Here is a 13,970-nt window from a genome sequence, read left to right on the forward strand (position 1 = left end):
TCATGGAAGTAAATTTTCACTCGTATTTTGCATATTAAAATCAACAAAAATATTATGTACGAACGAAATCAATCAACATATATTTGAGTATAAATATGTATATAATATAATTATATTTTAATATATTTTTTATAGCTGATTTTGATATATAAATATTATTTTTTTAAATTATTAATTAGGTATGTATTTAGATTCTAATATAAAAAAAAGCAAAATAAGTGCAATTTTTTTACCTAGAATTAATTAGGGAATAGATTCAAGCTATTCAAGTTAATATAACTTATTTCTTTTTTTTTTTGGTGGAAAAGGGGTCAAAGACCCCAAAAAACAGAAAAGAAACAGAAACTAACAAGAGCCTCTCGGCCTTAGAGAACCATAACTATCTAACCAAAGAGAATTTCTAACGTTAGGAGGCGGAGTATCAAACAGATGAAGACCAAGAGGAAGATACTGTCCTTTCTTGACAAGAGTGTCAGCTACAGTATTCGCTTCTCTCAGGGTTTGCTTCCATTCAACCTTATGAATGCGGCTACTTAACAAGCTTATATCATCAAGGAGAGGTTTGCAAGGATGAGAATTACTACAACCTTCTCTTATAAAATTAATAGCCATGGCTGAATCAGACTCAATGAGAACATGGGAGAATTCATTTGCTACCGCAATGTGCAGACCCTTTACAATGCCCCAGAGCTCAGCTTGTGTGATGGAGCAGCTACCTAAATTGCAAGAGAAGCCAACAACAAATCTGCCAAGATGGTTACGAAACACTCCTCCACAAGCTGCATTGTTTTCTCGCTTGAAAAATGATCCATCCACGTTTAACTTCATGCAATTCTCTACAAGGGGATACCATTTTATCATGCTTCTAGCTAAAGTATGACTCCTTTTCAATTGGGAGCTTTTCCTCAAGATGCTCAACATCTCTTTTCCACGGGATTTAATAACTTCAAAAGCTGCTGTTGGGTGCATCCTTTTACCTTCAAAAATATATTTATTACGGAAGAACCAGAGACATGAGCTTGCCACTCCAAAAATACATGACCAATCAGTTTCATTAGATAAATTGGCAAAGAGCCAATCTCTAATAGTCATGTTGAAGAAATCTGTAATAATGTCGTGAGCCTTGAGGAAGATCCAAACCGCTTTGGCAAACGGACAATCTCTAAGCACGTGGAGAATATCTTCATCCGTTGCATTGCAAATCGAACATTGAGCAGAATTGGACATATGTCGTCTTCTCCGTTCTACATTTGTTAGAAGCACGTTGTGGGCCGCTAACCAAAGGAATGATTTGATTCTTTCAGTTCCTTTCCATTTCCAAACCAATTTAAAGAGTTCATCCGAGGGTGTTGCATCATCAATAATTGATTTATATGCTGATTTGAGGGAGAAAGAACCATCTGATGTACCAGACCAAGCAATGCTATCCATTCCTTTCCATGGCGATAGAGGTGCCATTGCACTAATCCTCTTGATTACTGAGTCCGGGAGCCATTCGCTGAGCTTCGTTAAGTCCCAGGACCCTGAAACAGTAAGGAAGTCCGTCAAATTACAACAAGTATCTAAAGGACTGATTACCTGAGTTGCATGATGCTCAAGTTTCCCAAGTTCTGGCACCCAATTGTGCTTCCAAAAATTTATGTTTGTTCCCTCTCCAATACGCCAAATAGTATTTCTTTCCACCCCATTCGAGGTTTTGCATATGCCTTTCCACAAGTTGAAAGCCTTATTTTTCCTAGAGAACCTTGGGAGCAGATCTTCTCCACAGTTATATTTAGATCTCAGCACTCTGGCCCATAAAGAGTCCTTCTTTTCTATTTGACCTCATCCCATTTTCATCATGAACGCATGATTAAGATCCTTTGCATGTCTAATACCAAGGCCTCCTGATTCTTTGGGACTATTTATCTTCTTCCAACTAACAAGATGAACCCTTTTTGATTGATCAGTTTCACCCCAAAGGAAGGACCTGCATTTACGATCAATTATGTCACAAGTAGCAACTGGTAAAATAGCAGTTTGCATTGTATAACTAGGTAAAGAAGATAAAACAGATTTCACCAGTGTTGTCCTTCCGGCCAATGACAAAGATGAAGCCTTCCAATTATTGAGCCTAGTATTCAACTTATCAATAATCCCACTATAGGTATTCTTCGACACTCTAGAGTGAAGGATAGGGACCCCCAAATATTTACCAAGATCATCAGTTCTTGAAAATTGGAGGGAGTTGCTGATTTCACTTCTGACAGTATTACCCACATTAGCGAAAAAAAAGATACGAGTTTTCTCATTGCTGACTTTCTGTCCTGAGCTCGAGCAAAAAGCATCTAAGACTTTATTAATAACCTCGGCCTGTTCCATGCTAGCTTCGGCAAAAAGAATGAGATCATCCGCAAAACATAGATGGGATAGCTTAGGGCCATTTTTCTTGAGACAAATAGGCTTCCAAAACCCCAAATCCACTGCAGAGGTAATAAGTTGAGAAAGTCTTTCCATGCAAAGGACAAAAATATAGGGTGAGATGGGATCTCCTTGACGGATTCCTCTTATGGGAGAGAATTCTTCTAAGACTTCTCCATTCCATAGAATTCGCATCTTTAGAGTAGAAATACAGCAAACAACCAGATCAATGAAATTCTGAGGGAGACCAGCATCTTGAAGAGTATCCTTGATAAAGCTCCATTTGAGTCTATCGTAAGCTTTTTCTAAATCAATCTTTATTGCCATCCAACCTTTAGAGCCCTTCTTGAGTCTCATGGAATGTATCACTTCTTGAGTAATGACAATATTATCTGTGCTATGTCTTCCTGGGACAAAACTACACTGATTGGGTTGAACAAGTTTTTCCATCACTTTTTTCAATCTGTTGGCAATGATCTTTGTAACAGCTTTGTATGAGACATTACACAGACTAATTGGACGCATTTGCTTTAAGTGAGTAACCGGCTCCACCTTGGGAATAAGGGTAATAAGAGTTTCGTTAATCTCCTCAATCTTGTGAGGATTAGAGAAGATACTCTGCACCAGCCGACATAAATCAGTTCCCACCACTTCCCATTGATGTTGGTAGAAGATGGCCTGAATGCCATCCTTACCTGGTGCTTTCAGGCTGCCCATTTGAAAGATGGAATCTTTAATTTCTTGATTAGTAACATTGCTGCCAAGAAGATTGATCTCATAATTATTCAGGGATGGAAAAGCATGATTCAAAATAAAAGGACTTTCTGGAGTGTCATCCTGGTAAAGATTCACATAGAAGGTAGTAGCCATGACTTCAAGAGTGGAGTTGTCCGACACCCAATTCCCATTATCATCCATAAGGGAATTAATTTTATTTCTGCGCCTTCTAGCCATAGTCGTGCCATGGAAATACTTAGTATTATGGTCTCCAAATTCTATCCAATTGCATCTTGACTTTTGAAACCATAACAACTCTTTTTGAGAGAGGATCTGCTCATATTCTTTCCACAAATTTGCTTGCAAGTCTTCTAAAAAAGAGTTGCTATTCAAATTAAGACTGGTGGCAATACCATTTAATCTACGAAGGATCCTATTCTTTTTGAAGAAGATATTTCCAAACACAGAAGAGTTCCAAATTCTAACAGCATCTTGGAAATTTGAAATACAATTAGACTAAGAGTTCTGCCAACTCCAATTATTTTTAACAACATCACCGAAATCTGAATGAGTAAGCCATGCTGCAGTAAAACGAAAGGGTTTCCTTCTTCTGTTAAGGGGTTGAGAAGAAGCAAGCTGAAATAAGAGAGGAGTATGATCTGACTTCATCATAGCCAAGTGTTTGACTTTAACATCAGGGAAGGCAATCTGCCAGTCCAAGTTGCACAAGCCTCGGTCAAGTCTCTCAAATAAATTCCCTTGCTTCCAAGTAAATGGCCAGCCAAAAAAACCCAAATCCATCAACCCGCATTCAGACACGCAAGCTTGGAAATCAGTACAAGCTTCTTGGATTTGATTCAATGATCCTCCCTTCCTTTCATGAGCGTGGAGCATAGCATTAAAATCACCAGCAATACACCATGGGGAAGAGATATTCTGACTAATAGAATTAAGGCAACTCCATAACTCCTTTCTCTGACCTCTTTGAGGACTGCCATAGACAGCTGTAAAGAGCCAGGGAACAGAATTTTTACCAACAACCTGCATATGAACAAATTGAACATGGTGGTGGAGAACAATAACTTGCCAGAAATTAGTGTCCCAAAGACACCAAATACCTCCCGAGTGCCCTCTAGATTCCTCCACAAAGACGCCATCAAAACCCATCTTTTCTCGAATCTTATTGCCACGGTCCCCACTAACATGGGTTTCAAGAAGAATTATGAAATTAGCTTCAAACTCTCTCTTCAAATCTCTAATCAGAGTATGAAAACCCTTTCCACCAACTCCACGACAATTCCATATAATAAAATTCATAAATAACATAAATGGAAGAAAAAAAAAACAGTCACCAGAGACCTAAGCTTAGGACAAGGCAATGCCCTTCCCTCTGTCATTAATCTGACCATATATGCCATGGTCGTCCTTGTTAGAGCTACCACTTGCAATCTCCACAGCTTCATCTGGAGGTTTTTTCAGTTGGTCACCTTCTTTTCGAAACATCACCGAATCTCCAACTACGAAGTTTGGTTGTTGTTGCTTTTGGATTTGGACCATGAATTCATTCTTGACCACATGCTTCTCAAGGATGTCCTGCACTTGTTTTGTAGCTTCATACGCCCCTCTCTCCTCTTGTTGGAGTTTTCGCATGCTTTCAAGTATGGCAAGTTCCATCGCTTCTTTCTCTAGATTCTTCGATGATGAAGGTTCACTGGAGGAGTGGCATTGAGTAACCTTGCTTGTTTTGGGAGAATTTTGGTTAGTCTTGGTTTTGGGCTTTGAATTCTTCTCACCATTGTTAGGTCCATACTTAAAAGAGGTATTCTTCTTAGATGATTGAGGATTTTTACCAGCTCCAGCTTTGAGAATCTTTTTTGCAATAGAATTATAAGGTGTAATAACCTTTTGGGCTTTTGCTTTTGTTTTTGCAAGCCCAACATGCTTAGCCTTCTCTTGGATCAATCCTTGTTCTGGACCCACATGCATAGCCTCTTCTTCATGAGCATTTCCATGCAAGCTTTCCTCACGTGGCTCTTCACTAAAATCATCACTCAACACATTAAAACGTGACCCCTCCTTATTACTAGTCTCTTGCTCAATATTTGAATCTTCCTTATTAGTGCGTATCTCTCTTCCAGATTCGGCTCCCTTGTATTTCGGCGTGGATTTATCAAACTTCCTTCTTATAGGTCTTCTTACCATCATTCAGGGTCCAAAATTAGGGGGATCTTGATTACTTACTCGATTATTATGGGAATTAGAATCTCCTTGAGTAGCACTATTAACATTAATATCCTGATTCTGATTAGCTTCTTCTTCCTTTGGGCTGCTGGTACCGATATCTACTTCCTGGTCCTCTTCGTGGCTTACTGCTTCGCTACATTGCTCCGCCTTATGTCCATACTTGCCACAATTAAAGCATATGAGATGGAGACCTTCATATTCGATATTTAGAGTGGTTCCAAGGACCGAAATTTTGGGTACCAATTTTTTAGACAAATCAATTTCTACACAAATTCTTGCAAATTTTCCTCGAGAGTGTATGGACGTAGCAGGATCAATTTTTAACATAGTACCAATGGTTGAACCAACCCTCCACAAGAACCTATGGTTGTATAGTTCAATAGGTAAATTTGGGATGCGAATCCAAGCAGCGATCTTCTTAACTGCATTTTCTGTTGATAGAAAAAAAGGTCTCCACCTTTGAACAATAAGATAATGCCCTGCTATCATCCAAGGACCTCCAAGGAGTGCATGAGAGTAATCTTCCTCATCTGAAAAATGCACCAAAAAATAATCACGATCCATATCAATAACACTAATTTTACCTTTTTTCACCCAATCTCGATTCAGTCGTTGTTCCATGAATCCCAAGTGCACTCTTTTTCCTAATACTTTGACAATCAAAGCCGCATGCCAGGGTTTACACCACTCGTCAAACTCTTCTCTCGACACTGGTATGACTGGGCATGGATCGAAGGGCTTATCCGTCTTCTCTATCACCTCTTCATCTTTATACCACCTGTCCTCTGGATCAGATTCATCTTCATCAATAGCCCCTTCCGGAATTATATTATCGTCCATCTTCGGACCTGGCGGTGATAGCAAAGAGTCTTTATAGGACATATAAGCTATTTTTGGAGAGTTAAGGTTTTTCCCGACCTGAATATCCATGCCGTTTCCATGCTTGTTGAGATCAGCAACCTCCCTTGTTTTAACTTTCTTTGTGCTCCTTTGCACGAGATCTAACTCTTGTCGTGATGCTCTAGGAGAGCGTTCACCAGACATATCACTTTTTTTCTCACTTATTTCTTTACTTATTGGTAGTTAACACAATCATTAACTTTATTTATTTTTGTATCATATTTTAACTTTATATTCATATATTGTAACACTAATCCATATTTTAATAGTAGAAGAACTGCTATTATGAGGTACATCACTGATTATTAAATATACTAGCTAGTTACATGTGAAGTAGCAATTACGAATAACTAAAAACACAATAACCAATATAATTAAGAAAAACAATGATGAAGAGCCATATATTTCCATCACCTGCTTCTTTTAGTAACATGAACTTTCAAGCCATGCTTCATGTGAAGTATAACAGAAACATTTGGACACACAGAATGCCCTTCCACTACTTTGAAGTAAAAGTTCCATAGCAAAGCAATGGCAACAATCTTCATTTGGATAAAGCTAAGATTTTTACCCAAACAACTTCTTGGGCATGCATTGAAAGCTATAAACTTATATGATGGTATCTGTATATTGCTCCTTTTTTCCGAAATCCACCTTTCTGGCTTAAATTCCAAGCAATCTTTATCCCATATTTGTTCCATCCTTCGCATTGAATATAGAGAGTAATAGATCATAGTATTTGGACCAATATAATCTCCACTAGGAAGTATATCAGATTTGATGGCACATTTATGCTCAAATGGCACTAGAGGGAAAAGCCTCAAAGCTTCACATATAGCTCCATGCAAGTAAACTAGCTTATTAAGGTTTTTCACCTCTGAAATGAGCCAGTTTTCTTCATTAGCATTGAAGTTTGCTCTGATTTCTTCAAGGATCTTGATTTCAACTTTAGGGTGAGTCGAAACAAGCCAGAAAAACCAACTGAGACCTGCACTGATTGTGTCCCTTCCTGCCGTCAAGAGATTAATTGCAGTGTCTCTTAGAAACTTGTAATCTATTTGTTCCATTCCACTTTTTTCCACAAGAGCTTTAAGCATGTTAAAATTTGGTTCATCTTCTTGAGTGCAATTGATGACTCTACTCTGCTCTTCATCAAATTTGGTTGATATACATTCATGCAAGAACTTATCAATAATTTGTTGGGATACGATGGAGTGCTTCTCGGATCCGATTCGGAGCCATTTTTGCAGTTTCCACAAGGATCTTGGGACAAAGTGCCTATAGAGAATTGCATCCTCCATTTTGTTGAAAGCTTTTTCAAAAGCAACCTCTTGGAATTCAGTGAACTTGTTGGGAAGACATTTGGGATCAAATGCCAACATTATGGTGCAAATGTTGTCAAAAGTGAACCTCTGAAAGATGTCTTCCAAGTCCACAATAGTTTTTGATTCCGAAACATCATTCAAAAGTGGAAGTAGGGAACCCTCCAACTTCTTATGAATGGATTTTGTAACGAAATTCTCAAGAATGTTTTGCTTGAACAATGATTGTAATATGTCCCTCTGGCGCTTCCAGATGTCGTAATCAGAATTGAGGATCCCATTTCCAAGAACTTCAAAAATCTCATGGAACTCAGAACCTTTGTCATAGTTGACAAAGTTCTTACTTGTAATGTGGTGAACGTTCATAGGATCACTAATGAGGAAAAAGTTGATGTTTGTAAACAAGGGTCCTGTAAACTTAAAAGTACCACCATAGTGTTTCAAAGCTATGGTAAAGTTTTTTTTTTTTTTTTTTGAAAGAAGGAGCTCAACACAAGTAGTGGAGCAAGGACAAGAACAAACAACAAGCAAAAATAAAAAACCTAACTAAAACGAACTAGCCATAAAACCCATTTGTCATCTCCGGCATTGCCATCAACAACTAAAAGGGTCAGCACCTAACCACTCAGTGTAGCTCTGAACAGACAAGTTTATAATCTCCTCTACTCTTTTTTCTTTATTCTGGAAAATTCTCCTATTCCGTTCCAACCAAATGTTCCACATAATGGCACAAAAGCACACCATCCATCTCTTGCACTCCTCCTTGTTAATTGCTACCTCAGTCCAACTGTAAAAATGTTCCTTGACTGTACCCGGGCATATCCATTGTAGACCAACATGAGATATCCAAGTACACCAGACCTGCCATGAAAAATTACAGCCCAGAAACAAGTGGTAATCATTTTCATCACCTACTTTACATAAGACACATAGAGCATCTTCTTGGTTAATAACCCCGAAACGACGTAGTCTCTCCTTCGTATTAACCCTGCCAATCAATCCAAACCAAACAAATAACTCCACCCTAGGAGGGACAAGCCCTTTCCAGATTGATCTAGTAAAGCTATAACTTGATATATCCTCCGGAGCCATTTCTACCTGCAACACCTGCACAAATGAGTTAGTAGAAAAAACACCTTGTTTATCATATTTCCACACAACTCTATCCTCTCTCCCACGTGCAAGTTTAACTATGCTCAAAGTATTGTGAAGCTGGTTTACTAGATCCAACTCCCATTGGAACAGTTCTCGCCTCCATTGGAAGTTCCATATCCAAATTAACCCATCCCAAAACCCACAATCCCCTATCATTGATCCTGTTTGGATTGAAACAGAGAAGAGCTTTGGGAACTGATCTTTCAATGAACCTCCAATAATCCAGACATCCTCCCAAAACCGAGTACGTCTCCCATCATCCACCTCTATAGTCAATCCAGTAATCATCTTTTGCCTAACTTCTTGATTCTTAAACTGCAGCTGACAAATGTCCTTCCACAGACCTCCCGATCAGGCAATTTCTGAGAGGATAATAGCTCATTTGGATTCAAGTTATTACAAGAGCAAATAACCTTCTTCCACAACAGACAATCTTCTTTAGAGAACCGCCATCACCACTTAAACAGAAGGGCTGTATTGCGTACCACAGCATCTCCAACTCCCAATCCGCCCAACCTCTTAGGAGCCTGCACCACTTCCCACTTTACTAAGGCCATACCAGAGCTCCCATCATCCTTACACCATAAAAATCTTCTTTGCAAAGAAATCAGTTTCTCTGCAACAGCCTTTGGCATCTTATAAAGGCTCAAATAATAAACCGAAAGGCTATTCAACATAGATTTGATAAGCACCAACTTACCAGATTTATTAAGCGCCTTGGCTTTCCAAAGGCTAAGCTTCTGCTCCACCTTGTCTATTATTGGCTTCCACGTCTTGACCAACCTTGGGTTGGCGCCTAGTGAGATGCCCAGATATTTGACTGGAAGGGAGTCTTGCTTGCATCCTAGAACACAACACATACGTTGCACCCACTGCTCATCACAGTTGATAGGAATTAAACTCGACTTCTCAAAATTGATACATAAGCCTGACATCAACTCAAAGCACCGAAGCAACCTCTTGTAGTTCTTAATGGTCTCATCTTTAGGAGGGCAAAACAAAATAGTATCATCTGCGAACTGTAGATGCGACAACTCAATATGATCTCTTCCAACCAACAATGGAGATAAGCGACTGTTCCTTACTGCTTCTTCAAGCATTCTATGTAAGACATCCACTACAAGTACAAAAAGGAACAAAGACAATGGATCACCCTGTCGCAGGCCCCTTTCCATCTTGAACGGTTTAGAAGGCGAGCCGTTTATCAACACTGACATTGAGCACGACGTCACACACTCTATAACTCACGCCCTCCATCTCTGCCTGAAACCCATCTTCTGCAACACGAGGTCGACGAATTTCTACTTTACTCTGTCATATGCTTTCTGGAAGTCTAGTTTTATTATTGCCGCTTCCAACTTCCTCAGTTTGATCCACTGAACCGTTTCACATGCGATAAGTGCCCCATCATGAATCTTCCGACCCTTGACAAATGCACTCTGCGTCTCACCTACTAATCCAGGCATAACGGCTCTCATCCTCCTCACTAGCATCTTTGAGATAACCTTATATACACACCCCACTATGCTGATCGGCCGCAAATCTTTGATTTCCTTAGCACCAGTAAACTTCGGGGCCAGTGCCACCCAAGTTACGTTAGCATCTGTCGGTAGCCTTGATGAATGAAAGAAATCCAGTACAGCTGTCGTGAATTCAGAGCCAATGTCACCCCAACACTTCTTTATAAAGTTCATGTTGTATCCGTCACTTCCTGGAGCTTTGGACAATTCACAATCCCACACTGCCTCTCTAACCTCCTCAGGTGTTGGTAACATCTCTAGAGCTATAACATTCTCATTGTTGATCCTTTCCACTAGTCCGTCTCTGAATCCCACCATCGGAGAATCCTCTTGACGATATAACTCCTTGTAGAACTCCCTTATGGCAATCTTAATCCTAGCTTGATTCCTTATCAACCTCCCATTAATGACCAGAGCATCAATTCTATTATTCCTCCTTCTTGCTGAAGCTAAGTTATAGAAATATCTCGTGTTTTTATCCATTTGTCTCGCATGCCTAGACCTCGACATCTGCTTCCAGTGAATTTCTTTTCAAACATACCACTTTTCACAGCAAGTAACTAAGTCCCTCATTCTAGCTTCCACTTTTCCATCATATGCCCCATTACCAACCATGTCATCAATTTTCTTAATTTTTTCTTTAAACATAGTGATTTTCTTGTCCATGTCACCAAAGTTGTCTCTGTGCCATCTTCTCAAAGGACTCGTCAAAGCCTTCAATTTGTCAGTGAATTGTATAGCTTCCAACCCTCTCCATTCCTCCTTGACCATCCTTAGAAATTCTTCATGAGTAAACCACGAATCAAGGCTGCGGAATAGTCTCAAACAATCCCTTATCCTCTTATCTTCCACTATAATAGGACAGTGATCTGACAAACCCCGTGGTCCACCCCTCAAATGGGTTCCTGGAAACACCTCAAGCTATTCTAGGCTAACCAGGGCTCTGTCAAGGCGGCTACAAGAACGTTCTCGAAACCACGTAAACTTCCGATCAGTAATCGGCAAGTCCACCAATCCCATACCATTTATCCAATCCTTAAACTCTTGTGCTGACAAAGACAAGTTATCAGTGCCTCGCCTCTCCTCTACATGTGTAATTTCATTAAAATCTCCTAAAAAACAAAAGGGCCCCTGGCATAACCCAGCCACATAGTATAACTCCTCCCACACAACTAGTTTCTCATCTCTAGTATGTGCACCATACACCAAGAAGAAAGCACAATTAATAGAGTTTTCTGACAGGATACCTTCAACATACAATCATCTCTCACCTTTATAGCTATTTCTTTTTTTAAAGAATTCATCATCCCACATTAACAACAACCCCCAGAAGCACCATCAGATTCTACATACTCCCATCCTGCACAATCTTTACCCCAAATTTTCAAAACATCAAATCTTGTCACTATCTGCCTTTTGGTTTCTACCAGACCTAACATATTGAATCTATATTTGTTCTTAAGATCTTTCACCATTCTCAATTTTTCGTCCCCCCTTAGCCCCCTAACATTCCATGAACTAACAATCATTTTAAATTAATGTTACATACCTTATTGTGACATTTAGGTCTGCTCCGCCTTACTTTAGCCTTCTGTTTTGCAAGCCTTCTTTTTCGGGTAATATCTTCATTTTGTTCTTGAAGGATAGCCATTATGTCGTCCTCTTCATTGCATAGCATTGCTCCTGACTCCTTTGCTAAATCCCAAGTCTTTTGGTTCCAACATTTGCTCATACAAGCTTGCACCCTCGTTTCCTTTGTCCTCATCATTATTGCCCTGCCCTTCGTTTTCCACATGGTCTTCAATGTCTTCATAGCCCTCTCTCTTATTCTGCCCCATCAGGTTGTTATTATCAAGTGAGACGTGACCCAGGCCTTCGTTAGCTTCCTCTGCATTAGTAATTACCTCCTCTGGTATAAGCCTTCCATTCGCATCTTCCCCTAGTTGAGCCCCTTCAGATACCGCCCCTACCCCTGCATCCTACTTAACCTTATTAGCATCACTACCCTCTTGACAATTTTGCTTCGCTCCGGGACCAAGGTGTCGTTCAAGACCTTTAGAAATTTCAATATCTTTCAACACGGTACTTCTACCTATTCCTTGCTCTGTCCTCAACCCCTGTACAACCTCTGGTTCCAACCGGTTATCCCTTCCCATCCCCCCGTTGGCCCCTCCGCCCGCCTTCATCTCACCATCAACTAAGTTTAGCTCCCTCGCTCCACCAGCAAACCTAGGAGCAGCTTCTATTTCGGCCAGCAGCCCCTTCGACTTTCCATCGCGCACCCTACCCTCGTGATTGGCACAGCCATACTGCACCGGAACGAAACCCTCCTCACGGTCCAGGCGGCGCCGCAGAACAACGTCTTCAGTGGGTCCAGTGTCCGTCCCTTCCTGGTTGCTACGGAGCCCCCTGAGTCTATGAGGTCGCACTTTCAACGCTGGATCAGCGCTAGACCTGGGACTGGTGATCGGTCCACTTACAGCCCGCCCCATAGCTCCTTGACCCAGCCCAGAATAACCCACCACTTTACGCTCCTTTCCATACGGTAATGTTCTTTGAATCACTTGGCCAAATACCCTCCTGTTGAGGTGATAGTTATTGTTGGCCCAATAGTTGTCTCTCATGCCATGATTAATTTTTATTCCCCTTGCAAGCCCAACAAGATCACCGTACCGTTATAATTCCACGGGATGGTAAGCTCTGAGTCTACTTCAAAACTCTCCTCATATCCCCCAAGTTCAGCCAGGCATTCAGTATCTCCATTAATATGTTGATACGTTAATAAATTGGTTTGATTGGGTCTTAAGTTGTCATAACTCCATTCATTCAAAATTGATTCAGAATTTACCAATCTGTCCTCATCTTCAACCCATGTCGTTCGAACCTCCATAACTACTATTGCTGCTTGATCTCCAGTATCTATCAACTCTGATGCTCTAGACAGCGTTATATCTACACCATCCGAGTCCTTTATGATTTCGTTACTTTGGAGAATATTACCATTAAAGTCTTGCATCTTATTTTCGAAGTTACATTGCGAACTATATACTTCCTGTCCCATCTCCTTTACCAGAACATCAAATCTACTGGTACCTAATGTGATATGAATCCATTTATTGATCACATCCATAACACAAGTATCAATTAGTACACGTCCAACACTAAAAGAGGATTGGGATTCCGTCGCTTTATCGCACCTAACTACCTCTCTCCATTGACCTCCTATCGTCTTGAACGTATCCACTGACCAAACATGCAACGGAACTCCAAAACACTCTAGCCAAACTTTTCGAGATTCACTTCTCTCCGATTCGTTCCACCTCCAAACACTATGAAAAATCTAAAGTAGGCTATTCATCTTGAATGTGTACGTCTCTTCAGCATTCAACAGGCTATCAAAAGTCAATAACGCTTTATATGCTCCCATTTTGCATACTTGGACAACTTGTGGGAAGTTCTTCGCCACCGTATCCTTCAAGGAGCCAAAGTCAATAGCCTTCGTCGTTCCACCTATCAGGCTTTTCTGCAACCAGTCCAAATTTTCTTTCGCCACAACCACTTTCAACTTTTTCGTCCACCCCTTCCCACTTGAATCTTGGGTCTCTTTATCCTTTCTCTCATCTTTAGAGCCACTAGCAGGGGGTAGCGGCGCATTTTGATGTTCTCGAAGCGGATGGTGAACAATTCCATTTCGCATGTCAACTCCTACCTA

At 40.4% G+C, this 13,970-nt stretch overlaps 1 protein-coding gene across 1 annotated transcript; it reads right to left on the minus strand.

The window, feature by feature from the left end:
- LOC107632241 lies at window positions 3,634–4,434 on the minus strand. The gene has a single exon (XM_016335947.1). It carries the CDS (start codon window positions 4,432–4,434, stop codon window positions 3,634–3,636), a length of 801 nt encoding a protein of 266 aa, XP_016191433.1.

This window comes from Arachis ipaensis, chromosome B03, assembly GCF_000816755.2.
Source record: "Arachis ipaensis cultivar K30076 chromosome B03, Araip1.1, whole genome shotgun sequence".
In the NCBI taxonomy this organism is placed as follows: domain Eukaryota; kingdom Viridiplantae; phylum Streptophyta; class Magnoliopsida; order Fabales; family Fabaceae; genus Arachis; species Arachis ipaensis.

Excerpts from the sequence above, each read along its gene's own strand:
- LOC107632241 (XM_016335947.1), bottom strand. The coding sequence starts at position 4,434 with ATGAATTTTATTATATGGAATTGTCGTGGAGTTGGTGGAAAGGGTTTT.